Consider the following 26,645-nt stretch of genomic DNA (forward strand, 5'->3'; position numbering starts at 1 on the left):
ATAATTAATGCATCTTGACGCGCTTAGCAAACTCAAATGCACTAGTATCTTTAATCCGAAAGTTTTGAGGATAACTTAGTTGTAAATTATAAAAAAAAATGAATTCTAATAGCAAAAATTTTGGTTGCCATTTTTAGAAAATCAATTATAAATATAAATTAGAAAAAATATTAAAAAATTAAAATTACTAAATATCAGAACAATATTAATTAACTCGCCCAAGGAAATAAATTCCCCTTCAAGAAGGCGCGTTGGGTATCATCTTGGCTTCACTAACGATTACCCGCAATTCTTGTACTTCCTCAAACCCTTCTTGGGCCGGTGGCAAGAAAACCCCTCTTCTTCTGAAGAATTACTCTGCAAATTCTGGGCGCTCAGATTATTGCTATTGCGCTCCTTCACCATTACAAAGAAATTTAACTTGAGACTCAAGAAATCCTTATTTCTATCGACACCGACTTTCACTCTCTGGTCTCTATATAAACACATTTGGGTCTATCTTCTTCATATAACCCTCACTGATATTATGTCCCTCTTTACTTACCCGCCCTTCACCCCTCTACCGCACACCGGCTATAGTTTCACTGTAAACTCCGAGATTTCAGAAGAAGACAAGCCAGCCAGTGTTAACTCTTCGGAGGCCATAATCGAGCTTCGCATACGACAAAACTACGCTCTGATCTTGGAACCCATGAAAGGCCGAAGAGTCAGCCTGGACGACCGCTATGTCAGTTCGCCGGAGCTCACTTTGCGGTTCAAGATTCCTCTGGGGCTTCTTGTTGATAACGGCCCTGCTTCCTTGCACCGGCGAGATTATATCTTTTCGGCACAGCTGGCGTCGTTGCCGATCAGTGCCGGTTTGGGCCAGTATCTGAAACCTCATATTCAAAGCCACGCCGTTTTACTGGCTCAAGAGACTGGCCACAGAAGAGACTTCAAGATGATTTTCCATGTCGTGATTTCGAAGATTGACTTGGCCGACGCGGAAGAGTGCGAAAAAATTCGGAGAGGCTGGTTGAGCTCCAGTCGAGGAAGTGAAAATCTTGATGGGCCTTTTGGTTTTCAGAATTTGATGTAGAGAAGTAGTTTCTTCTTTGGCTGCAGCTTCCTGTATTTTCTGCTCTAACCTAACTTTTGAAATATGAATGGTAAGATCATACGTTTAATTCATATTATGAGCAAGGAGTTCTCATCAATGTGAGATACTTGCTGCGTTGAGTCGTGAGAATTATTTCCCAGAAATCAGCCAGTTATGGCTTTTGAATTTCGATCATCGTCAAGCAGAAGGGATTTTTTGTCCCTCCGAAGTCCAAGGGTGGTAAAATGTAAAGCCAAAAGAATGAAAAATCGGGTGAGACATTTTGGATAGAATGAAAACTATAATTTTATAGTATATAAATAAAAAAAAATTATCTCATTTTACAAAAAAATATTTTTAAATGTTTCCAAATACCTTTTCAGTCTAAACGAGTGTTTGGATAGAAACCAAACATGATTTCAGAAGTGTTTTTACGGATTACGAAGTAAATATGTGAAGGAGGTTACCTTGTTTTACGGAAAAGTACTTCTGAAACCACGGTTTTGGAACACCCAAACAGGCCCTTAATGTTTTCATGAACGTGGGCTCCTCGCTCAACGTTTGCAGTTCAGACTTAATTTGGTGGATAGTATGATTAGCTAAAAATAACTATTTGAAAATTTGTAGTTACAATTCACGAATCATTCTTGATATTAATCTGCTGAAAATTGTGGCGTTTTAAAATCAGTATATGTTCAGAAATATCTGAGTTGCACTTTCTATCATAGAAGCATAGATCGCACTAGACGAGCTTCTTCAAATTCTCTTTTGGTGTAATTAGATGGTGATGTTCAATATTGTATTATGTCTCCTGCTTGTTCAAACTTTCTTTGAGTATAATTTGCCGGTGATCTGCCTTTTTTTTTTTTTAATTTGTCGCTGTAATTTTATTTTTTAGTCTCTCTTTTTTACAAAACCAAAACCTAGAAAACAGCGAGAGTGTGATGCGATGCCTGCTCAGTGCTCGGTCCTCCCTCCTTACTCCTTAGTCAACTTACTTTATTTGCATTTCGATTTCTGTTTGCTTTTGTATTCTCTCATTCCTCCCTCAATGAAACTTGCCTTTTCTATTGGTTGAAATTTGATGCGACGTGGATATGACACCCTGCGCTGTTGCGGCCTACGTATGAGCGCCTGCACCGATCTGCAAGGAAAAGGCTTGGACTTGGGAGGAATTGAGGAAAATTCAAATTTCCAAATATTTAAAAACTTTTTACTCGTTTTAAATAAAAATAAAAATTGGAAGTGAAGAAAATATAGACAAAGCTAACATAGTCTGATATTTAAAGTTTTAGTCCAGATAAGGTTATTTATTCTCAACTCATCAACAGATTATGTTAAGACTCTTAGTTTTGAATACAAGATCTAGGATAACCGGAAAGATTGTCACTAAACATTCGTTCACGAATCATGATCAAATTTTATTTTCTAATGCACAGGGTCCTCTTAAAGAGGCAAGTGCAGAGCATACTCAGAATCTCTAATGACAGAAGAAAGACATTATAAGTGGGGCTTTCAGAAGAAGAGAGAAATTTAGAAAGAACTCATGAGGAAAGCACACTAGTATTATACAAGGAAGTTGATACAACTCATTCTGCTCGTAACTGGAGGCAAAGTGGGGTTTATATAGAGGTTCGGTACCATTACATGACAAAGTCCTAATAGTAGATATCATTATGACGGGTAGTTGTCATAATGACTTGTTATTTAATAATCACAACCACCCTAATAATGACATAACTACCAACTACTCTGATAATGACAACTACTTTACGTATTACAAGAAGACGAAATAGACTACAAGACGGACTACTTTAAAAGTGGATGGTGATATAAAGTAATCTTCTAGCAGGTCCTCCTAGTTTTCAGAGTGACATAAAATGAGATTTTCTGATGATGGTGTTCCCTAGTCTTTGTAGATAGGTTCATGGCTAGGGGACAGGTTCATGATGCCTTCTGGGTTAGGATCATCTGAATCATAGTGTCTCCTTGTACAGTAGAATTCTTCAAGTACTGCGAGCCGGGTCTCATCATCATCATCTTGGTTTGGATCCTGGGATTCTCCTGCAATGAATGGAAGTTGTGACTAAAAACTTGGCTGAGGGAGATAGAGTCCTTCAGGCTGAGTGAGTTGAATCTATGAGTCTCTTGATAAGGGTCTTGGGAGGTTTCTGTTGGTAGAGGGACTTGTGACCTATTTGGTGGAGGTTTGATAACACTCATGATGAAATCTCTTTGGAATTCTTCAAGTGTTGTGCTGCTGGCTAGCAGTGAACTTAGAGGAAAAGGTTCAAGAGAAAGACATGAAATGTCTTCCCCTGTATTTGGTTGATTAAGTGTAGTTAATGTTTTCCTAAATTTCTCTATTAACAATCTTTCTTTTCTTGGCCATGAGGGAGTGGCAACTTGGAGAAGCGGATGGTTGTCTGTGTAAAGCCTTTAGGCAGTGTTTATACCACTGTTTCTGAAAAAAGTATACAAACAGAAAAATCTCTTTTGTTTGGGAGATGGCAAGTCTCAAACATTATGATCATTGAGAATTTTCTAAAGTTTTCCTCTCTAGTAGAGAAGAGGAGCAATCATCTCAAGGAGTGTGATAAGGGGAGAATTTTTGTTTATGGAGTCATTCAGATGGTCATGTATGACTATGGTTGAGAATGCTATGGCACAAGTATAATTGGTTGAGAAGGACCAAATGTACCATAAGAATTCCTCTGGTATGGGTCCTTTGATGATGGGTACGATGAGGTATGGAGCATTGGCATCAAAGTGCTAAGGATATGGGTGAATTCCAGTATTTACGAGAAGATGCTGGAGCCAGTAGAACATAGTACTTCTGGCAAAGTTTTGGGCATTTGTTGGGGATATAGGATAGGATCCAAGAGGGAAAATAGTGACTCTCATTCTTTGAGGCATTCTTGGTTTAGGGATGGTTAGGATGAAAAGGAGTTGGTGTTTAGAGAGTGACAAGAGTTTTGGAAGCTGAGAAACTTTCTGAGGTCTTAGGAGGAAATCTGCGATAGTGTTCTAGTGACCTTTAAGGTGATGGACAGTGAATTTATAGTGAGAGAGCCAGCTTTCCATCGGAGTAACTGGCTGTCTGGTAAAATCTTTCCCTTAGGATTAAGCATTCTGAGAAAAGACGTATTGTCCATTTTTACTCTGAATTGATAAGGACTGATTATCTCTATATGATTTGCTAAAAGAAATAGGTCATGAAGATCTCCTCCCTAAACAAAAGCCAGATCCAGTGATTCCTGTTATTCAGCAATCCATCTCGTGTATACCAACGATGGATCTGTATGAGTAGGATTTTCCTCCACTTGAAAGAAGAACTAATAGAGAAACAAAGGTTACAGCAGAACCTTTCTCTGTCCTAATAGAAATTACTCCTACCGGTGAGGCTGGGCCAGTTTCAACCATAGAAGAAGTTCTTAACTGGCAGACTCAGAATGCAATCGATCAAAATAGAACTCTGTTAAAGATTGATTTAAAAGTTGACCTGCTGACTCTCAGAACTGATACTTTGACAAGCAGACTTGACAAATCTCTGATCAAGTTAAACAGCTTTATATGACCTTGTCTTTTTAGGCTTATCAACTGGATGCAGATCTGAAGCAGTTTATCGAGATAGGATACATTGGACCAGAATTTACCAGGAAAGAGCAAGAATTGTCACAAATCCGAAAGGATTTGCAGAGAATTGAGCTGGATATTACAAAAGATCATTCACAAACCATCTATGACCCTTTATTCATTTTAACCCTCTAGTTTCCAAATTCCTAAATACATGACATCACCTCCTTCTTATCTCAGAGAAACTGATTACAGTAAGGTTTTCAAAATGTCTTATCCCATTTTAAGATGATCAAGAAAACCTCAACCAATTCTTCTACCTGTACAACCAAATCCTTTTCCTAGACCTTCAGTAAGACCACCTCATTTCCCTTCACCTGAAAGACTTTCTCAACCATCATCCTCATACACTAAACCCATTGAACCAACACCATCCTCCCAAGGAGTTATGATAAGAACTCTACCATCATCTCCACCAAAACACACTTCTCCTCCAGACAGGGAAAAAAGAAAAGAAGTTGTTAATCCAAACAAAACCATAGCCACTCTCCAGTTCTTAAATAGAGATCAATCATCCTTAGATGACAGCTTTGAAAATGAGTCTGATCCTTCTGTTGAGTATAGTTCTAATTCTGACTCTGAAACATATCATGCTGATATTTTCAAAGTAGCAATGGTCCAACCAGATCCTACAGTTGAAGATCTTTTTGATGAAGAACCATTTGTCCCTGATACATCCGAGCCTAAGAGAACATATTACAGGTCAACTACAGGTCTATGGTTCACTTTTGATGACCTCCCTCTGGAAAAATAGGGAGACAGACTCCATGAGTTCTGCGCATGGATTGATTTGCAGCTTGCCAGGCATAATACAAATCTTGAGGAAGTTCTTATAGAATTTCTCTTAAGACTGACTGGAACATTAAGAGAATGGTTTCAAAACCTCAGTGATTACCAGAAGATAGCAGCTATTAGAGTTGATAATGCAAGAACTCTTCTGGGACTCATTCACAAGGAAGTCATTGGCGATTTCCAGATCATTGACTAAAGGCATTGTCAAAAATACTTTGAGATGAAATATTGTTCCTTGGATAAAAGAGACTTGCAAAAGCATTTCTAGAGAATATTTGAAAAATACTATATGCTCGGAAGAGCTAATGATGTCAATCTCAGACATACTTTTATTGCCTTTCTTCCAGATGAACTGCAACCAGAACTTTATAGAACTATCAATGCACTTCATAGAAATATGTCTGGTATTTCTATAAGAGAAATATATCAGTTGGCATTGGCAACTATGGACAAGCTCTGTGAACAACAGAAATTCTTCAAAGGAATGTTGAAAGGACAGTCAAAACTGAAGCATGCTTGCAAAAAACCTCATCTGAAGATAAAGTGCAAAGACCATAAGGATTGCTCTTGTTCTACCAAGAGAAAATCTCATTATCGTCGATTCAGATATCCAAAAGGTTCTTATTCCAAAATAAGATATAGAAAGCCTTTCCTGAGATATTTCAAAAGGCGCAGGCCTTATTCAAAGAAACCTGACAGGTGCTATTTGTGCAAGAAAAAAACACATTTTGCAAAAAATTGTCCTAACAAGACAAAAAGGATGTGAAGATACTAGAACACTTGCAGACTGTTCTGATGATCAGTGAAGATGAAGACATCGAATCTGTTATCAAAGAACAAGATGCTCAGGATGAAGAAATATAACATGTTCTTCCTTTCTTTGAAGATGAAGAAACTGACTTTGAATCTTTATCTCAAGAAGATGATGATCCTTAAGGGTATTTATATTCCCTTGAACAACCCATGTATCCATCTTTCCTTGGTTCTTTGGCTTTTCAGTCAGAACATAACATAACAAAGTCACTCCCAAGCCAAGTGTCAAAATCCATATCCTTCTAGGAAGATATGAAAAACCAATCCCCGTTATTACTTTCATAGTCTAAGGAGGACCCGCCAGAAGACTACTTTATGTCGCCATCCACTTTTAAAGTAGTTCGTCCTGTAGTCTATTTCATCTTCTTGTAATAAGTAAAGTAGTTGTCATTATTAGAGTAGTTGGTAGTTCTGTCATTATTAGGGTGGTTGTGATTATTAAATAACAAGTCATTATGACATCTACCCGTCATAATGATATCTACTATTAAAACTTTGTCATGTAATGGCACCGAACCTCTATATAAACCCCACTCTGCCACTAGTTACGGGCAGAAGAAGTTGTATCAAGTTCTTTGTATAATACTAGTGTGCTTTCCTCATGAGTTTTTTTTAAATTTCTCTCTTCTTCTGAAAGTCTCACTTATAATGTCTTTCTTCTGTTGCCAAAGATTTTGAGTATGCTCTGCACTTGCCTCTTTAAGATGATCATGTGCATCAAAAAATAGAATCTAATAATGATCCGTGAAGGAATGTTTAGTGACAATATTTCCGGTTATCCTAGATCTAGTATTTAAAGCTGAGAGTCCTAACGTGGCTCGTTGATGATTTGAGAATGAATGGCCTTACCTGGACTAAAGCCTTGGATATCAGATTATGTTAGCTTGGTCCGATTTTTTGCTATACTTAATTGAACATGATTAACACTATTTGAAAACTACTCACTTTTTGCTATACTTATTTGAACATGTTTGCCTAACTCCAAAAATACTTTTGAAAATCACTTTTTTTGTAAATCAAGACAAACTCTTTTATATATTTATTTTGTATATCATAAAAGTATTTTTAAAATTATGATTTTGTAGTTACCCAGACACTCTTCTTAATTTTTAGTGACTCCAAAATCTAGATTTGCTTGAGGACAATTGAATATCTTCGAAATATTAGAAATTAAGACAGAATTTCATCTTCTATGCTCCACATACCCTCCAACGCAACTTCCTGGGCCTAGTTCGCCCAAATAGACTACAGGCCCCCAGATCCAACCAGCGGAGTCGCCTATGTGCTTCATCATGCCCAGTCACAACAGTTTGCAAGAGGAAAGAAGTTAGTTGGCTTTCCCTCGCAACACTGGAGAAGATTCACATTCTTGCCTGGTGAGGTGCGTAACATGATGTGAATGGATGACGCAGCTTAATACTTATAGATTAGATCGTGAGTTTCTCCCGAGATTGTTTGGCTTCGATATCATTTTGAAAAAAAAAGGGGAATATGTCAGTAGTTGATTAGCTGCATCCGTTTGGTGTTTTGAACAGTTTTCACCGTTGTTTGATTCGTTATTTTTCGGATCAGAAATATAATTTTTGAGAAAATTTTAGAAATCAAACGTTTTCCTTTCAGATTTTGAAGAAGGTGATTTCATGGAAGCGTTGGTGAGTTATAGGATCAGTCCGGTTTGTAATAATACTAGAAAATTTGAATATCGTTTTCTTCCTCCGTCTGCACTATATCTGAGGAAGAATAACTACGGGACTCGGATTGGCCTATTGAAGCAGTCCGTATCATTCAACACAACGGTGGCTTCTGCTCAACCAGTGGGGAGCTCAAAAGTGGGCCATCCCGAAAACATGCTGCCTTCCAAAGGTTTTCCACCTCTCTGAAATTATCTGAAAGGAAAAAAAAAAAGCAGAGAAAATATCGATTGTGGAGTCATACTGTTGATAGTTGCTTTCTTAAAATGATAGAGATTCTTGAGCTTTGGAGAAGTGTTGATGCTGTGTGCTTTGATGTCGACAGCACTGTCTGTCTGGACGAAGGTATTGATGAGCTTGCTGAATTCTGCGGTGCTGGAAAGGCTGTTGCTGAGTGGACTGCTAGGTTTGGTCGCTTGGCTGAAAATTCTTTGATTACTTTTGCTTAACGTATCGTGTCTGATCAAATTTTCGAATTTCCCTAGAGCGATGGGTGGTTCTGTTCCTTTTGAGGATGCCTTGGCTTCTAGACTATCTTTGTTCAGTCCTTCTTTATCTCAAGTTCAGAATTTTCTTGAGCAAAGACCCCCAAGGTATTTGTGATTTTCTTGACTTGTGCATTCTCTTGAGAAGACTTAACATTTTGATCATAATTTCATTGTTATATTTTTTGTATAATCCTCTAATCTCTCGATTGGCTTGTAATCATAAGGAATTGGCCATGCTATTCCCAGTGAATAATCCTTCTCCAGTTATTCTCGTCTTAGATTCCAGCTTGGCAGAATCGAAAAACCTGATTCCCAACCATTTGTCTCCCATTTGACCCGATATCACATGTGCTGTAAAAACTTTGTCAGACAAAATTAGGACTGGTTCAAGTGTCAGATGTGTACTCAATTCTATCATGAACTAACATATACCCAGTTGTCCGTGCCCCTGGGGATCTGAAACAGATAAGTCTGTGTAATCTGGTTAGGCCCGCAGCAAAACTGAGTTAATTCACTTGTACCGAACGGCCATGTTATATCACACTCAGATTGGTCTCCTATAATGCTATAACTAAATTTCTAAGGAATGCTATATCATTTCTCTACCAAATTCTTATTTGATCGCCTACAAATTTCAAATATTCTTGCTTTTGGTGGTGACAAGAAAGCTTCATGGTGCCTGGAGCAGAGACATGCCATTATATTTAAATCTGTTATCATCATCATTATTATTGAGACTTCAAATTTGGAGAGTTTAACAGTCTACATTGGATGTATGATGATTATCTGTATTGCAACGTCTACTATTGTTCTTTCTTTTTCACAGTTTCAGTTTTTCTAATGAGTATCTTGAAGGATCTAGTTCAGACTATGATAACACTTCTTGATATGCAGGCTTTCCCCTGGTATTAAAGAGTTAGTTGAGAAGTTGAAGGCTAAGCACATTGATGTTTATCTGATATCTGGAGGCTTTCGTCAAATGATCAATGTATGGAGAATATATGTAGTTTTCTTTTTTTGGTCGTCATTGTTGGCTCAAAGATAATATTAAGCACATGACTTCATTTTGATACTGTACCCGATGAAATTTGAAACTGGCACATCCTGGTTTTGAGTACCTATATGGTTCGCCAAAAGACTATACAAGCCTCAGTATAACTAAAAAAATAATATGTTGAAATACACATCTGTTACAGAATAGCCATCAAATCTCCACTGAATTTAGAATTTGGAACGACAGCCAAGAGCTTGTAGATGTAGATTCCTTAACTAGAAACCTGTCTTTTGACCAATGTCATCGCTGCTGTTCTTTTAAAGCAGGATGCTTATTCAGGTGAAAAAATAAACCAGCATGTATATTATTCTGAGAAGCAGTGGTCTTGCAATTGGTGTTTTAGTCAAAAAGATAACAGCCAAAATAATAGCAACTAGGGTCTATATCTTCCAGTGCCTGTCATATTTAAATTCTTATAGCATCTTCAACATTGTCATGAGTTCTAAGAGCTCAATGTAGTGCTTTTCATATTTGATGAGCAAGTTTATTTTACATACATAAACAGGATCCATTATTAGATAGACTTTTTCATTTCCACTTACTAAGACGCGTGTTGTGAAGCCCGTTGCATCAATACTTGGGATCCCAAAAGAAAATATTTTCGCCAATCAACTGCTTTTTGGAAGCTCTGGAGAGTTTGTAGGGTTGATAGAAATGAACATACTTCAAGGAGTGGAGGGAAAGCAACTGCAGTTGAACAGATCAGGAAGGTTAGTGTTGCTCAGTTGCTCCTGCTCATTAATTTTTACCAAATGCATCGCTTGTAAGTCTGGTCGAACTGATTTTTCAGGCTCATAAATACAAAGCATTAGCTATGATAGGGGACGGGGCAACCGATCTTGAGGTAAGTAAAATCATGCATATACATGTAACAAAGATTTATTGTCTCATTCGTATTATACAAACAAAGCATATTCAACCTTTTTAATAGACAAGAAGAAGATCAAATAATGATATTGATGTATAGACGTAGTTTCCTTAATCTACTTGTTTCCATGGATCTTAGACCATTAGTTATATGCCACTGACTGTGATTGAAATTTATATCATGTTCTAATCTGTTTGTTGTGTTCTTCCATTTAGGCTCGTAGACCAGGCGCTGCTGACCTGTTCATCTGCTATGCGGGTGTTCAACTTCGAGAATCTGTGGCTGCAAAAGCTGATTGGCTCGTTTTGGATTTTCAAGACCTCATTAATGTGCTGGGGTAGCTCCATTTGTATTGATCAGAGTCCTTTTGTGTTTTTACCCAAAGGTTATGGCACTCCTCTCCATCGAGGATCATGTAACTGCGAGAAAATTGACGCCTAGATATTAGGTGTTAATTTTACACCACACTATATATTCTTCTGAGAGCCAATAAGTTTTCTCCCCCGCTTTTTCCATCAGTTCGTCATTGCCCTTGCCTCCTGTTTTAATTGTAAATTTACACCACACTAGATATTCTTTGCTGGAATACAAATTAAGTTTTAAAAAAAATGATGCATAAAACGTTTAAAATACTCTTGGCCCTACAAGAAGACTTTAAAAAACTATGAGAATTGACACGAAAATTTAAGAGAACAGTCTTATGATAATATGTGGTAGGATTTCTCTTCACAGTTCAAAGATTTTTCAAGTCAGTGAATATAACTGAACTAACTGAACCTTGAATATAATTTGGATCAGTTTGATTTTGATACGATTAGTTCAGTTGTCCATATTATCTAGGCATGGGGATAGAAAATTTACCGATTCTCATGTGATGGAAATAGCACTGCGTGAGGCAATAATAAATGAACTAATAAAAATGTTGACAGAAGCTAGTTTGATGTCAGGCATAAAAGAGAATGAAAATATGAGTGGAAACAAAGCAATGCTTGTATTTTTATTTAATTTTTTTAAAAATTTTATTTATTTATTTATTTTAAAAAAAACACCATAAGTAATAGTCTCGTTTATTTTTTACCTACTTCATTACATTTATTAAAAAAAAAAAGTCAAGCATATGCTTTATTAAAGTGGCCTCACATCAATAATATGGTATATGAAAGTTTATGACTAGTTGCTGGATTGTCATTTTGGCCAGTTTTTTACATTTTAGTTGGGACTTGGAAGAAAGGGATTTGATGTGATCTTAGTAACCACTCCCTTTAATCAATTAAAATTGAATCAAAGTATAGAATTGCCGATGTTTCTGTCCCAATGGTCAACGAGAAAAGTGTGTGTGTGTGTGTGTGTATTTGAAAGCAATCTCCCTCCCTACTCTTTATTGCCGCCGACGCTGTGGGGGAGCACGGCGAAAATGTATTTATTGATGTGTTGTTTACTTGTTTTCATTTTGTATTGTTAACGCTGAAAAACAATTTTTTTTTTCAGTAAGACCTATAGGTTTCTCACACACACACACTGAAATTGATGTTAGTTTAAAACCCGTCACATCTCAACCTTTGATTTGATATGAATGCTTAAAATAGGTATATAGCTTTAAAAATTGAACTGAAAAATACTCTATCCTTAAATAATTTCAATAGGACATTTGGTACAAAAATCTAAGTTTATTTTCCCCCCTGAATTTCGTATCAAATTATGAAAAATAAATGATTATTTTTAGAAAACGATGGGATTCTCTAATTAGCATATTACTTTCAATCAGAACGTTACTAATATGATTTTAAAAAAATGATAAGGAATTGCTGTCTATACATAAGTGAGGCAAAGGAAAAGAAAAAAGAAAAGAAATTATTCATAGATTTCAGGTCAAAAAAATTGCTGGAAAAAAATCCGTAAATGAACCTTGCATGCTGCAACTTATTATCAAAGTCTGTGCGGCTGTGCTTTTCAAGAACTAGATAAATTATATAGTTATTATATGTTAATAAAAAATCATATTGTACTATATTTAAATTAAAATAAAAACTTGATAGCTAAAAAATTGCGTATATAGGAAAACTACTTTTATAACACGCTATTAAGTCAAACCTCTAATGTGACCTCCTGTTTTTTTCATTTTTCATGCTATAAAATTTTCATTAATGCACAAAAAGCATGAATATATTTTGATGCCAAAAAAAAAAAGCATGAATATATTCGTTGGGGAAAAAAAGCATAAATGTATGGGAAAATGACAATAAAATACCACTTAAATTCTAAAAAGACAGATAAGGGACCTGAATAAGCAAAATGACAAATAGGGCACTGGGTACCAATCTGGAATTCATATTTTCGGCCAAAAGACCCAAATGCCCTGATGAAATGCGGGAAGACCGAAAGCTGAAAGTGAGAGAAAGGAGAGAGGAAGACCGACGCTGATGAAATGCGGGAAGAAGGAAAGAAGAATGTTGGAAATGCTATTATCTTACTCCTTCGCATCACCATTATGTAGAGATTGTTGATTTTGGTTGTGGGAAAGAGGATTTGTAGTGAGAGAGGGAGTGAACCAAAGCGGAAAGATGAAGCGGAAATCAGAAAACTGGCAAGCAATTATGTAACGTAACTGCTGTCATATGCCTGCTGGTTTTTGATAAATCTCATTACGTGAATGGTAAATTTCACTATACATGTAGTTAATTATGAATTTTACAAAATACATATTGTGATTTACAACTTTTGTAGTGAAAGTGACTACTTTGTTAATGGGTTTTGCAACCTGTTTTCAGAAGATAAACAACTTGTTTGTAAAAACTAATAAAAGTGACAACTTTTGTAGTCACGTTGAATTAACTGGTTGCAAAAGCCATTTAAGAAGTGGTCATTTTCACTATAAAAGTTGTAAATATCACTATGTGTTTTGTAAAATTCAGCGTCAAATTTTATTGATTTTTAGAAACAAGTTGCTCATCCCCTGAAAAGAGGTTGCAAAACTCATTTAAGAAGTGGTCATTTTCACTACAAAAGTTGTAAATATCACTCTATGTTTTGTAAAATTTAGCATGGAATTTTATTGGTTTTTAGAAACAAGTTGTCAATCCTTTGAAAAGAGGTTGCAAAACTCATTTAAGAAGTGGTCATTTTTACTATAAAAGTTGTAAATATCACTGTGTGTTTTGTAAAATTCAGTGTCAAATTTTATTGATTTTAGAAACAAGTTGTCAATCCCTTGAAAAGAGGTTGCAAAACTCATTTAAAAAGTGGTCATTTTCACTATAAAAGTTGTAAATATCACTGTGTGTTTTGTAAAATTCAGCGTCAAATTTTATTAGTTTTTACAAACAAGTTGTTTATCTCCTGAAAACAGGTTGCAAAACCCATTAACAAAGTAGTCACTTTCACTACAAAAGTTGTAAATCACAATATGTATTTTGTAAAATTCATAATTAACTACATGTATAGTGAAATTTACCATTCACGTAATGGGATTTACCAAAAACCAGCAGGCATATGACAGCAGTTACGTTACGTAATTGCTTGCCATTGTTTTCTGATTTCCGCTTCGTCTTTCCGCTTCGGTTCACTCTCTCTCTCTCTCACTACAAATCCTCTTTCCCACAACCAAAACCCACCAAATCAACAATCTCTACAGAATGGTGATGCGAAGGATTTAGTTTCGTTAACTGGAGGGGGTTCAGTTTCGTGGAGTGGAGGGATTGCTTTCATCGAGTAGAGGGATTCGATTTCACTGAGGGGAGGGATTAGTTTCACCGAGTAGATGGATTGGTTTCGTCAAGTGGGGGCAGTTTCTCTTTCGCCGAGTGGGGGGAATTGCTTTCGCTGGGAGGAGGCGAACACAATAAGGGCAATTCAGTCTTTAGGCCAAAAATCAAAATTCCAGATTGGTACCTGAAGCCTTCTTTGTCATTTTACTTATTCAGGTCCCTTATCTGTCTTTTTGGAATTCAAGTGGTATTTTAGTGTCATTTTCTCTAAATGTATTTAGTCCATGATTAACCGAATCTCACCAAATACATTGGACTTATGGTATGTCTTTGTCCACCTTTCTCCCATTTGGACATCCATTTCTTTGACATTTTCGCCAAGTTTATGTATAAACAAACAAAGTAATAAATAAGGAAAAAAGAACAGTAGATTATTTTCTGCTGGCAAAACGAACAGAATAAAGGGCAAAGAAAGAAGAACAGAGAAAAAATAATGCTCTTATGATCCTAAATATAAAACTCTTATACAGATATAAAACTCTTATAAACATTAATATAAGAGTTTTATAATTAGGATCGAATGAGTAATAATTTCCCTTTTCAATTTTTAGCGGAAGCCTCAAGCCGGAATGTGAGAAAACTTCCTTTGAGAATTGTTCTTGTCGAAAAGAAAAAAAATTTATGACTTTGAAAAAATAATAAAAAAATAGAAATTAATCTATAAACAAAGTTTTATAAATAGAATCAGTATTAAATGTTAAATCATGTTTGATAACAATATTTTATTTGATATTGATAACACTGAATTTATAAATAACTCTAAATTTTTATTACAATTTTTTATTTAACATTTAGTAATTTCTAATTGTTTTAATCATTTATCCTATGAACTTTTTGGACTAATTTATTAATTTGGGAAAACCATTGGCTTAGCCGCGCAGTATAGTGCAGGCGTGTGTTTCTTGGAGATAACGGCGGAGCGGGTCTTTTTCTTTGCAGTGGAAGTATCATCAAACCTTCGAGCTTCGACAAACATCGTGAGGGAACCTTGGGCTTCATAGATTTGGTTCTAAGATTATTACTTTTTTTAATATCCCTTCTTATTAATGCCGGAGAAACAGCAGCAAGAGTTGTATTTTTCGTGACGGGCTCGTCTCTTACATAAATTTTGAAGTGAATAAGCTGCTTTCATCAGACAGTTCATCGGTGTTGCTGAAGCACAGTATAATGAGTGGATATGCCGCTATTGATTACAGTCATTTCCGCTCTCTACGAAGAAAGTAATAATCTCGGTGGTGGTTGTTTCTGACATTGGCTGATTTTTTATGCTTGTGAAGTTCACAAAAACTTATAAATATGTTTTCTTGATTATTCTTGTTCCTCCTTTCTGGTGATTCTCACTTGATTGAACTTTTCCAACTACTGTTGCTCTTGTGGTTATGGGAATGAGGGATACGCCCACAATGCAACGACTGCCGGGATTAAGGATAACGGTTTATCTATCCTTCAATTTTGATCATAGTTTCTTGCAGTTTGATTAATGAATGATAGGGTTCTTGTGTGTTTTATGATGAGACTTGGAAGGAGGAAAGTTTATTTCGGTGAATAAAGGATTGTGGTTTTGTTTCTGTGGACGTGGCTTTCTATACTGTATTCTTTGACCTATCATTTGTTGAACACTTGTTGGCAATTTCTCAACATTCTTGACAAATTTCCGTTAAGTTTCCGATGCTAATAATTGATACAAAGACGATAATTTGCCTTGTGGAGTTTGGCTAGTGTTTTCTTGCTCTGTGGGAGGAAAGGAAGAGCAAAAATGGATCTTTGGGTTGTCGCAGCAGCTGCAGGAGCTGGTTTAGTTCAATTTTGGAACAGAAATTCAAAGAATAATGATAGTGCATGTCAATTGTCTTCGGAGGATCCCAATTTTGAGAATCTTGAGGCGCCAGGGCACTTATCTCACAGAGAAGTGCGGACAGATGAATTAGACAAAGATGTTTCTGCAGAAAAAAGGGTTTTCGATGAAAAACCTGCAGAATGGAACTCAGTGGATGGTCTTTCAACAACGGAAATAACTTCTAACAAAGTGCTGCATAATGAAAAGATAGGACCTTCTGGGGCGCACGATGACAGCATTGTACTTTCAATCTCAAACTTGCCGCTGTCATTGTCGCCAAATGAGAACTTGAATGATGTTGACAATGGAAATGAGCAAATCTATGATGCTGGTGGTAATTATGGTTTCGGTTTTCCTGACTCATTTGCCAGAGAAGTGGGTCCTAACCATCATTCTGCTGGGAATAAAACTTCTCTCAAGAATAAGCATTTGTATGGACATTTAGGTAGACCTTTGAATTCCTTAGAAAGTTGCCTTATGGCTCAGCTATACGAGAAACACTCAAAAATGGAAGAATATGTCTTAAGCTCTCTTCCCCCACCTCCTACGCCTGCAAGGTCTTTTATTGTAAGTAATGGAAGTCGAGTAATGAGCAGATCAAATCATAAATGTTTCAGTACGTTGACTCGCAAGGAGGAAGATAAGTGGTGTAAGGAAGCCTATCAAAACCATGATGATAGTATGTTTGGGATTCCTTCCCTGCCAAAAGTTGGATATTTACATGGTCATAGGAAGCCAAAACACAAGGCAGGAAAATTGCAGAGTGAAAGATTGAGCTCTTCTGACAGTGCTGTCAGTAGAAAACACATTCATGCTCAGCTAGGTATAGTTCTCGAATTAAAATATCTTTCAAGCCTGTGCTGTAGTTCTATTAGTTTTTCCTTTGCTTGTCACTTATGTGTCGTTGTTTTTATTTGTTTTGGAGGCGAGAGGAAGGGGGGGTATTTCTGGCACTTCTCTAAGTTGATGCTTACTTATAATCATTTCGTTTATTGATTATGCTTGAGAATAAGAAATTTCTAGGATTCTTGTTATGATTTCTTCCCTAGTTTAAGTTGTGGGCATATTTTCATGTAGATACAGCCCAAGGGCAGCAGAGAATAAGATGCCTCTGTTAATTTAAAATTAAATGGTTTTTCAACTGGTTTAAACTTCTTAGGTTGCTGAACATAGATTCCAGTTTCTCTATCCATAAACCTCTCTTGAGAATTTTTATTTTAACATAGTGTAATGTTATTGCTACTATATGAAAGGATTGTTTTTCTTTGTGCTGTATAAAAAAAGAGATTTTCTTGTGCTTTTTTTTTTGGGGGGGGGGGGGGGGGCTGCGTCCCCGGGAAAGTTACATTTCAGGGCCTTAGGGTGGAAGATTTTAACTTGGAGTCTTAAACTATCATATTCTTGAGCGCTTATAAAATTTTTGGCGTAGGATCCTTTCCGTAGACAATAAAAAGGCCCTATAGCATGAAAATATCTTCAACCTTAGCTCCTGAATTGTAATTTTCCCATTTTTTTCAAATCCCAAAATGGCATTGCCAGCACCAGTTAGCAGAGAATTTTATATTTGCCATCTCAAGTCTCAATTCATATGCAGTAGCATGTTAAACTGTTGCCTCAGCTAGCTCTTTAATTGCAATTTACATCTGAATAGGTTGATAGCATGTGCCGGGTACTTGATTGTGCCTTGTGATGTATTTCTGTAATGACTCCATTTACTGACATTTCCATAACCTTCAGATGTGACATTTCTCTTCAGTCTTGGGCTTTCTTTCGGGATAATAATTTCCATCATGACTAGTAGAAGAGAAGCAGATGAGTTAAGAGATTTGTTGAAGCAGACAGAAAACTTGGTTCAAGATCTACAAGAAGAGCTTGAAATGAAAGATTCAATGACAGTGAAGGAGTTAAATAATGAGAACTATGGGTCACAGGATACATGTGACCATCCCTCCTATGATAGGGAGCTGAATGGATTTTCCTCTGAGAAGCATATGGATAACTCTCCCAGAGATGGCTGCAAAGAACTATACGACCGGAAGGAAGAAGAAAATTCAGAACCTATGAGCAAAATTGAAGCTGAGCTTGAAGCTGAACTGGAGAGATTGGGGTTAAAAATGAATACTTCTAGCCTGGAGAGAAAGCTTTCTGAGCTTGTTGAGGTCAGCCTTAATGTTTAACACTGGACCTTTAGTCACACTACATATGTTGTTTAGAATGGCTGTTTTGATCATTTTACAATATGTCTGTTTTGATGGGGATTGCTGTTTTGCTTTGCATCACGCGCTGACTGATTTGATACCGTCTTGATGGAAGTGACAAATAATTGGAGTAAAAATGGCCCAAATTTTTTAAATCTTAAAATAGACTAGTGGAGACTGGAGAGTATTTTAGTCAAATCTTCCCTCTTTCAATCTCTATGATGTAGTCCATTCAGTTCATTAAAAACAAAAACAAAAAACGTGTCTCTATAATGCAAATCCTTGACTGACCTAATGCTTCTGATGTTATCTGGCATTTGTTAGAGTTTGCGTTTAGCAATATTAAAAATAGAAAGGAATATGAAAGAAAACATGGTAAAGTAAGCACAAGAAAAATTAAGAGAATTGTCCGTGATTATCCTGGAGTAGATGATCAGGCAAGATCATTAATGTTAATGATGCATTATTCCCACAGGTTGACCCAGACTTCGTAGCAGATTTCGCTCAAGGTGAATTGCGACCTGACAAGGTCCAGGGTAAAGCTTTTTCCCCAAAAAACCCTGACGAGAGTACCAGTGATGCTGCCACACCTCTCCCTGGAAATTATGCGGTTTCGCCTCATGAATTGAGCCTACGATTGCATGAAGTTATTGAATCGAGGCTTGAAGAACGTGTAAAGGAACTCGAAATTGCCCTTCAAAATAGCCAGAGGAAAGTACAGCTTATGGAAACAGAGAACAAGCGATGTTACCTGAGAAACTTCAGTAGCTGTGGACAGGCATCATCCTTTGGGGGAGGAAGTCCGTTGACATATGATGACTGTGACCTAATGTCCCAGCCTCTAGTTATGAATTTATCAGGCGAAGCGCTTGATGCCTACAATGAAGCTTATGAAGAATTAATGAAGACAGATGAGTCAGAAGTGAATTCACCGTCAGGCATCCATGATGACGAAGGATTATTTGGAATTCAACGTGGCAGAACAAACAGGTCTGCAACTTTCTTCCCAGGTAATGGGGAGAGATTCTTCTCTAGCAGAGTGAAAATGTTGGAAGCGCAAGGCTCTGATGTTTGTGAATTAAATGCTGTTGTAAGAGATGAAGATTGTAATAGTGATAATGAGATGGAAAGGCAAGTGATAAGACAAATTCTTGACAGGAGCAAGAGAGGGTCTCCTGCTTTTAAGAATGTACAAAAATTGTTGCATTCTATGAATGAGGATGAACGTTGATATTTGATATAAAGTACCAAGACAACAGAGTTCCTTGATTCGTTCCTTTTTCTATTACCATCTTTGACGTGCTATTCTGCCAAATGAGTGGCAGTGGAATGCTCCTGCTTTGTAAGTCTCTAAAGTCTAAACAGTCTCTCAAAGTAAAAAGAGGAAAAGAAAAAAGTGAGTTTTAATTTTATAAGCATCGTATAGGCGAGTCAAGTTTCCTGGTTTCTCCGTTTATGTCATCAGAATCCCTGCATAAACAAGCCTTCAAACAATGCTAGTTTATTGATTTTGATAGCCCTATTACGAAGGTTTGTTTCAAAGTGTGAGGAACATTTAGGCGAATCTATCCTCAATTGCAAACTTTAAGGTGAAATGGGCTAAAAATAAAAAGAGAAAAAAAATTTTTAATGAGCTCAATTTAAAAAATTAAAACTTTTAATTAATTTTTATCATTTTTTCATATCTTCTCTTTATTAAAATTTTAAAACCACAATTATATAATTTTTTAAATAAACTCATTAAAAAAAAAAATTTCCCTTTCCTTCCCTCCATTTTTTCCGCACCAAAACCAGCAAGAGGAAGACATTAAACCCCCCAGCAAGAGGAAGACATTAAACCCCCCCCCCCCAAAAAAAAACAAACGGACAAAAACGGAGGGTTGAAGAGGGGCGCGCGCGCGCATATATCGATGGATGCAGCTAATAGATCTTCAATGTGGACAAAAGGAACAATATTCAGTGGTTTAGGTTTAAGGAGATTCCCAGAATCCCAGTTCGTGCGAAAACGTTAAGAGACTTGACAATATTCAGTGGATAATCAACATTAAGATCAATCTCAATCATGTTGAGATTGAATCGCAAACAGAAACGCTGGAGCATCTATTTCCCGATCTAACATAATATTTCTTCAATCCATCCAGAAAACAAGCAAAAATATAAACGTGCAAGCATGCAAGGAACGGCAAAGAAATCACCTCTATTATTCGTAAACTTTTATCCCCACCTATCATTACAGTCTCAAGACTCAAATAAGTAACACGACCAAAGCAAAACAGTAGTAAAACCAAATCTAAATGACGCCCAATAGTACAAGAGTTTACTGGGAAACACCCAACCATTTTGAAAAGTTCTCAAATTCGGTGTAATCACTGTCAGAGATCATGGTATGGTACCATGCTTTTCCAGCAGCCTTGATCGCAGAAGCCTCCTCCTGAAAAGGGCAAGAGAAAAGGGTTTAAATAAAACATCAACCATATAAATAAGTAACGGGTAACAAGATGCATGTAACATTCAAAATGCAGAATTATAGTAACAACTGTGACATAAAACTAGTAAAAATGTCGTTCATCAACCATGACACCGTCGATATATCAATAATATCAAAAGTAACCAGCGCATTAAAACTAACATTTTCAACTGAAAATTGGTTAAAATTGGATAACTATCATACAACCCTTCATTACTGCTAAAGAACTCTTATTTAAAGAAGGAAGAGCTCAGCTTTCGAAGCTACCTTGGATGTACGAAACTAGGTTAGTTAACAATTTGTCGGGCATCATTTCCTAAAATTCTTGCCGAAAAGGAAATACTTTCTTGGCAACGCCATTTTATTTACCCCTTCCGTATGCTTGTCAATATATACAAATGAAATCATTCCATATAAGAATCATGAATTCGATGACTAGGACATATTTTATCCTTGACACAACTCCAATAACCATTTCACCTAGTACTTCGCTAGAATCTAGATTTCTGTTAGGCACAGAACAAAGAAATTAACAATCTATTCTGTATAATATGCTTTAAATGTGAGCAAGGAAATTCAGAACAGCGCACCTTAGGGACAGACTTCCTCTTGTTATCGAGTTTCTCCTTCTTTGCTTTCACTCGCTGAGCTTCAGCAAGAAGAGCCATCCTCTTAGCCGTCTTGGCATAAGGATTCAACTTCAACATAGCATTCAAGTTCTTGAGTGGGTTCTTCTTCAGTGGAGCCCTCTTGAAATCCTTCTTGATCGGCCTTACGACAGATTGAATTTCATCGGAGTTGATAATCCTTGCTAAATCTGAATTGACCATCTTGGACCTCGGCAGCAAGTAACCCTTCTTCTTTTGTGATGGCTTATCGAACGATCCATAGACAGAATCCAGCTTCTCAAAAGCCGACTTGGTCCAAATGACGAACCTCCCAAGATGACCACCAGGAGCAAGCTTCAGCAGATTCAACCTCTCCACATTAGCGACCTCAACACCAGGTATGTTCCTAAATGCCTTAACCGCTTTAGCTCCTTCAGTTCCATACACAATAAGAGGACCTTTGCGAGAAATATATCGGCGATTTCTCATCTTACCCTTACCCGGGCGAATAGAATGGCTATCCTTTGCCTTCTCAGCATCAGGAAAAGCACCGACCTGCCTCAAAACTTTGATGGCGTCCTTCGTTTTCTCAACACCCTCAGCTGAATCACTCACGACCAGAGGCATCTCCGGCACGGACTCGATCCGGTGACCGCGAGCCATAACAAGGGAAGGAACTGCCGAAGCAGCAATGGCCGAAACGACGGCGTGACGCTTCTGAGTCATATTAACTCTACGGTGCCAGCGGCGCCAAGTCTTGGTAGGAGCGAACATGCGTCCACCACGGCACATGTTGCCGAAAGCACCTTGCCCCGCGCGATGGGTTCCACCACCGGGAACACGAGGGATACGGGAGACAGCACGGCCGGTACCCCAAGACTCGGCGGAGGTCTGGTGGCCAGCGCGCTTGCTGACGGCATAAGGTTGCCGGCTGTTCTTGGAAATGTTGGAGTGAACGAAGGTGACGATGTCGGGTCGAATCGATGCCTTCATTACATCCGGAAGTGGAACTGTTGGGGGTACATCGGTGGCCATATCGCCCTCAAGGGCTTGCACGGTGACAAGAGGCCTAGCCACGGCAGCCATACTGGAGAGGAAGGTGGGCGGAAAGCGAGGAAGACAGGGATTGAGAGTATTAACAGGGTTTTGGGTAGGGTTTCCATTTCCAAATAGCTTCGTGAAAACCGGGTTTGGGCAGAAGTTTGGGCTACAAATGGGCCCGTCCATACAGGCCCAATGGGATGATATGTCATAGCCTATTTTCTTGGCAGAAGGATTGGACGGCGCTGGTATGGGTTAAAAACGGACTGCCTGCCTTCAAAGGTTGATGGGGCTATTGCTTAATAATTTGCTTATTTCTTAGGAAACACTTTACGTAATACTACCTCCGATTCTAATTATAAGATCCAATTAATTAATTTGAGAAATTAAAAAAGAAATTAAATTAGTTATTTGTAATAAATAGGTATTGTCTTTCCTAAAATATCCTTACTAATCAACTATATTAGCTAGAACTACAATTATTAGAAGGACTATCTTGGAAAAAAATATATAAATATGAGATACAAAGTGAATTGGGGTCTTATATTTAAGACCAAAATAAAAATCAAACAAGATCTTATATTAAGAACCCGACGTAGTAATTGCATATTTCCAAGGTTGACTCGCTGTATCTAATCAAAATCAAACAAAAATATAGAGCGACATAATGCTATTAGGCATAGCTGGTTGGGAGAGCAAGGGAGAAATGACTTCCAGAGAAAAATATCACTATCAATTGCATCTTACCTCGTCGGTTAAAAGCTGAGTTTTTGAGAAATTGAAGTGGTACTATAACGGCTAAAAAAACTCAACCAGTTCTAATTTTCTTCTTTTTCGCAATTTATAAAAGTTTCCCGACTTACTTTTATCCTAATTTTTCAATCCCTTCAGGTCAAGTGCATAAAATACTTCTCTTTTATTAGACCTATTCCTCCATTCATACATTACCTCGGTATTTATACTGTGACTCCTTAAGAATTTGAAATCAATAATTCAAAGACCCCTTTAGCGTATCATTATGGTTAAGGAAACTTTTTCTTTTTTCAGATTAAAGAGTACACCTTCAGCTCAAAAAATGCCCAAACATAAACACAGGAGGCAAGTTCTTTGCAAATCCTGAATCTAATTGCAATCAATAAAAATAGTCTTTAAAAAAATTTAAATTTGAGAGTAAACTGAAATCCTATATATCAAAATAAAACCCCTAATTAGCTCTTATACTAAAGACAAAGACAAAAAATAGTATTATAAAAATTAGTCTATCCTTAGCAATATAAATTAAACTAATCAGGAGACGAAGAGGACAAGACATACAATTACGCAGAAAGCCAGGTTCCACACTCAGATCAGAGCAGAAAATTAACCCGCTCCTGAGTTCATAACATGGCAATCAACCAGCCTAGGCTAGCCTTCATCACATGACAATACAGGAGAAGAACAGAAAAACTGCATCTGCTGGCAGCGATACAACTATAGTGCCTTTGGAAGGGCACATCTTAAAGTTCCACGTCAGCCATGAATTATTAGTATAGCAGTTTACCTCAAGCATCGATTTACAAGCTGAATTAAAGATCTCAACGTGGCCAAACGCAAAAATCTCCTCAAATTACGTCACAAATACTAATTGCCCTTTTCTTGGAATAGGAAGGAAGGATGACAAGAAAAATCGCCTTAAAAATTACTTTCTCCCCTGTTTGGTACTTCTGAATGAAATTACATGCTTGAAAAACTTCATCAGATATCTAATACCTCTGCGAGATTTCTTCAAGCCCTTTTGGCAAAATCCCCGGTATCATCATCGTCATCCCGGGAGTTTTCCTCTATCTTGTCTGCAAAATCTCCAATCCGGTAGCTTTCACCTATTTTGTCCTCAAAATCTTCAACATCCTGACCCATACTGTTGCTTTCTTTACCATCCAATTGACCACCCGCAAAGCTACTGCCTGAACCTGGAACACCACTGCTACCAAAATTAGCCGAACTGCCAAAGTTATCACTGCTGCCAAATCCAGCGGCACTGCCAAAGCTATCACTGCCGCCACCAACAGCAGCACCGAAACTAGGAGCACTTCCATAGTTATCACTGCCTCCACCACCACCAGCAACACCAAAGTTCCCACCATTGCCACCATATCCTCCACCACTGCCACTGGTATAAGTGCTTCCACTTGCAAAGTTCTCACTATTGCCACCAAAGCTTCCACTGCTACTTGCAGCATACGTGCTTCCAGTTGCAAAGTTCCCATCATTTGAATAATTGGTTCCGCCAAAGCCACCAGTAGCACTTCCAGTTCCAAAGCTGTCAGCAGCAGCTCCACTTCCACTGTCACCACCATATCCGCCGCCACTTCCGCCAGCATAAGGGCTTCCACTTGCAAAGTTACCATCATTTCCATAACTGCCACCTGCAGCTCCAGCTCCAAAATTGTTAGACGCAAAGTCATTGCCAGGGCTGGCACCAAAGTTGCCACCTGATCCATAGCTTCCCCCACCATATCCACCACCACCATAACCTCCAGCAGCATTGCCACCATAAGCACCAGAGCCACCATATGGAGGGTTACCATAACTGCCTCCATAGCCAGCACCAGCACCATATGGAGCACTGCCATAAGAACCACCAAAACCACCACCACCACCATAGCGAGGCCTCTCATTAGCATAATTTACCCTAACTCGGCGACCATGAAGATCCTGGGAAAATGATAAACAATTATAAGAAACATTCATGACACCAGAAGAACTTGCAGGATATTAAAAAGGCAAGCTCTGCTATGGCAGTCAGGTAAGGAAGCAATTCCCTAATGGCTGATACTGTAAAAATTCTTGATGTACTATGAACAAATTATGATGACTGTCACAAATAAACAACTAACACCTTTCTAAGGGCATTTAATAGGGCTAAAACAAACTTTTCAACATCCAAAAATTTAACAGCTTATGCAGCTTCAACACATTGATAATGTGAATAGAATGGTACAGCAACTGATGAGACTCTAATCCTTAACAAGGCTCCGTTACCTGCCCATCTAAGGCCTGAATGGCACTCGATGCCTCCTCAACTGATGTGTAAGTGACAAAAGCAAACCCTCTAGATCTCCCAGAGTCACGATCCATAATTATTCTTGCTACAAAGTTCATGAGATCAAACAAAGGTTAATACAAAAATTCACACCAAAAAATTCCACAGAACTACTATGAAGCTGAAAATAGTTAAAAGTCAATAAACAGAAATCCTAGCAATTTACCATCAACTATATCTCCATATTTTGCAAAAGCTTCCCTCAAACTTTGCTCATCAGTGGAATATGACAGTCCTACAACAAGAAACGTCATATACATATATATCATCATTATTAACTTAAGAAAACATAAAGAGAAGGTCATCGTATCAAATGAAAAAGTAATTATAAATCCACCTCCAACAAAAACCCTGGAACTTGCAGCAGATGACATGCACCGTATAGCCTGGAAAATAGATGGAGCTGAACGAAATTCTGTGCTGAGCTGCTTATTTGCAGCTTGTCTTAGTATATTCCCAACTCTACCAAAGAAAGCCATCCCTATAATCTGCGCAGCCCTGTACACGTCGACGAATATATTAGATATGATATCGATTAATATACAAGATACATAAAATATTTCAAAAATTAATTTATGCCTAAGAAATGAGAAAATAGTATTCCAACACAACCCTCGAAAAAGAATTAATGAACTGCAAAACTTTATCAAATTATTTACGATCATCTTCCTGTTCACATCCAAACAAGATACGAAGTTAGGAGGCGGATAAACTATACGATTCTAAGATACTCATAGCCACCTCAGACACAAGTCCCTTCTCCTCTAACAAAATGAATACCTAAATCGTTTTTCCATTTCCATTCGTCAAACTTGCCATTCATTACAAAAAGTACCTCCAGTGATCACAAAAAAAAAAAAACATATAAGATGACAGAAAATAAAAACAAAGATTCGATTCAAGGGAAAAAAACCACACTTTCAGATCGTACGTGAATCAACTATCGGCCTGTCTCAGTAAACAACCGAGAGGAGACAATATAACAACGAAAGAAATTTGCTAATCGTAAGAGAAAGAATATCTCAGGTAAGGAAAAAATGAAGAGACATAGAGAAAGATAAGACTGAAATTAAATGAAGCATCGTGACGTAGTATGGCACCTTCCCTTGCTTCACTGTGTCTCTACAAGAGTGTGGACACTACGCTAAAACCCTAAGCAAGATTTTTCATTTGAGACGCGGTTTATGTAGGTGGAAGGTGGAACCCAATGCGAGAGGCCTATGTGGAG

At 37.5% G+C, this 26,645-nt stretch overlaps 4 protein-coding genes and 1 pseudogene across 5 annotated transcripts; 3 read left to right on the forward strand and 2 right to left on the reverse strand.

Annotated features, from left to right (window-relative positions):
- The first annotated feature begins 282 nt into the window (after positions 1–282).
- LOC114713294 (uncharacterized) lies at positions 283–1,137 on the forward strand. The gene has a single exon (XM_028897903.1). It carries the CDS (start codon positions 527–529, stop codon positions 1,076–1,078), a length of 552 nt encoding a protein of 183 aa, XP_028753736.1. The 5' UTR covers positions 283–526; the 3' UTR covers positions 1,079–1,137.
- A 6,552-nt stretch (positions 1,138–7,689) lies between these two features.
- Positions 7,690–10,938, forward strand: LOC114713310 (phosphoserine phosphatase, chloroplastic-like; annotated as a pseudogene).
- A 4,165-nt stretch (positions 10,939–15,103) lies between these two features.
- On the forward strand, positions 15,104–19,490 carry LOC114713295 (uncharacterized). Its single transcript, XM_028897904.1, has 3 exons — positions 15,104–16,844; positions 17,759–18,180; positions 18,695–19,490. Exons 1-3 carry the CDS (start codon positions 15,941–15,943, stop codon positions 19,448–19,450), a joined length of 2,082 nt encoding a protein of 693 aa, XP_028753737.1. The 5' UTR covers positions 15,104–15,940; the 3' UTR covers positions 19,451–19,490.
- Positions 19,491–20,290: 800 nt separating this feature from the next.
- LOC114713335 (60S ribosomal protein L4) lies at positions 20,291–22,536 on the reverse strand. The gene is made up of 2 exons (XM_028897958.1): positions 21,277–22,536; positions 20,291–20,650 (listed from the first exon to the last, which is right to left on the reverse strand). Exons 1-2 carry the CDS (start codon positions 22,519–22,521, stop codon positions 20,537–20,539), a joined length of 1,359 nt encoding a protein of 452 aa, XP_028753791.1. The 5' UTR covers positions 22,522–22,536; the 3' UTR covers positions 20,291–20,536.
- Positions 22,537–23,651: 1,115 nt separating this feature from the next.
- On the reverse strand, positions 23,652–26,593 carry LOC114713337 (glycine-rich RNA-binding protein 3, mitochondrial). Of its 2 annotated transcripts, none has more exons than XM_028897959.1 (5): positions 26,518–26,593; positions 25,755–25,915; positions 25,584–25,652; positions 25,357–25,463; positions 23,652–25,029 (listed from the first exon to the last, which is right to left on the reverse strand). In XM_028897959.1, the coding sequence occupies exons 2-5, from the start codon at positions 25,894–25,896 to the stop codon at positions 24,100–24,102; spliced, it is 1,248 nt and encodes a 415-aa protein (XP_028753792.1). In that variant the 5' UTR covers positions 25,897–25,915; positions 26,518–26,593; the 3' UTR covers positions 23,652–24,099. The 2 variants fall into 2 exon arrangements, with proteins under 2 accessions (XP_028753792.1, XP_028753793.1); XM_028897960.1 differs by lacking the exon at positions 26,518–26,593 and adding an exon at positions 26,349–26,463.
- Between the last annotated feature and the right edge of the window lie 52 nt (positions 26,594–26,645).

This window comes from Neltuma alba, unplaced genomic scaffold (assembly GCF_004799145.2).
Source record: "Neltuma alba isolate B1F8T4 unplaced genomic scaffold, ASM479914v2 tig00011422_pilon, whole genome shotgun sequence".
In the NCBI taxonomy this organism is placed as follows: Eukaryota; Viridiplantae; Streptophyta; class Magnoliopsida; order Fabales; family Fabaceae; genus Neltuma; species Neltuma alba.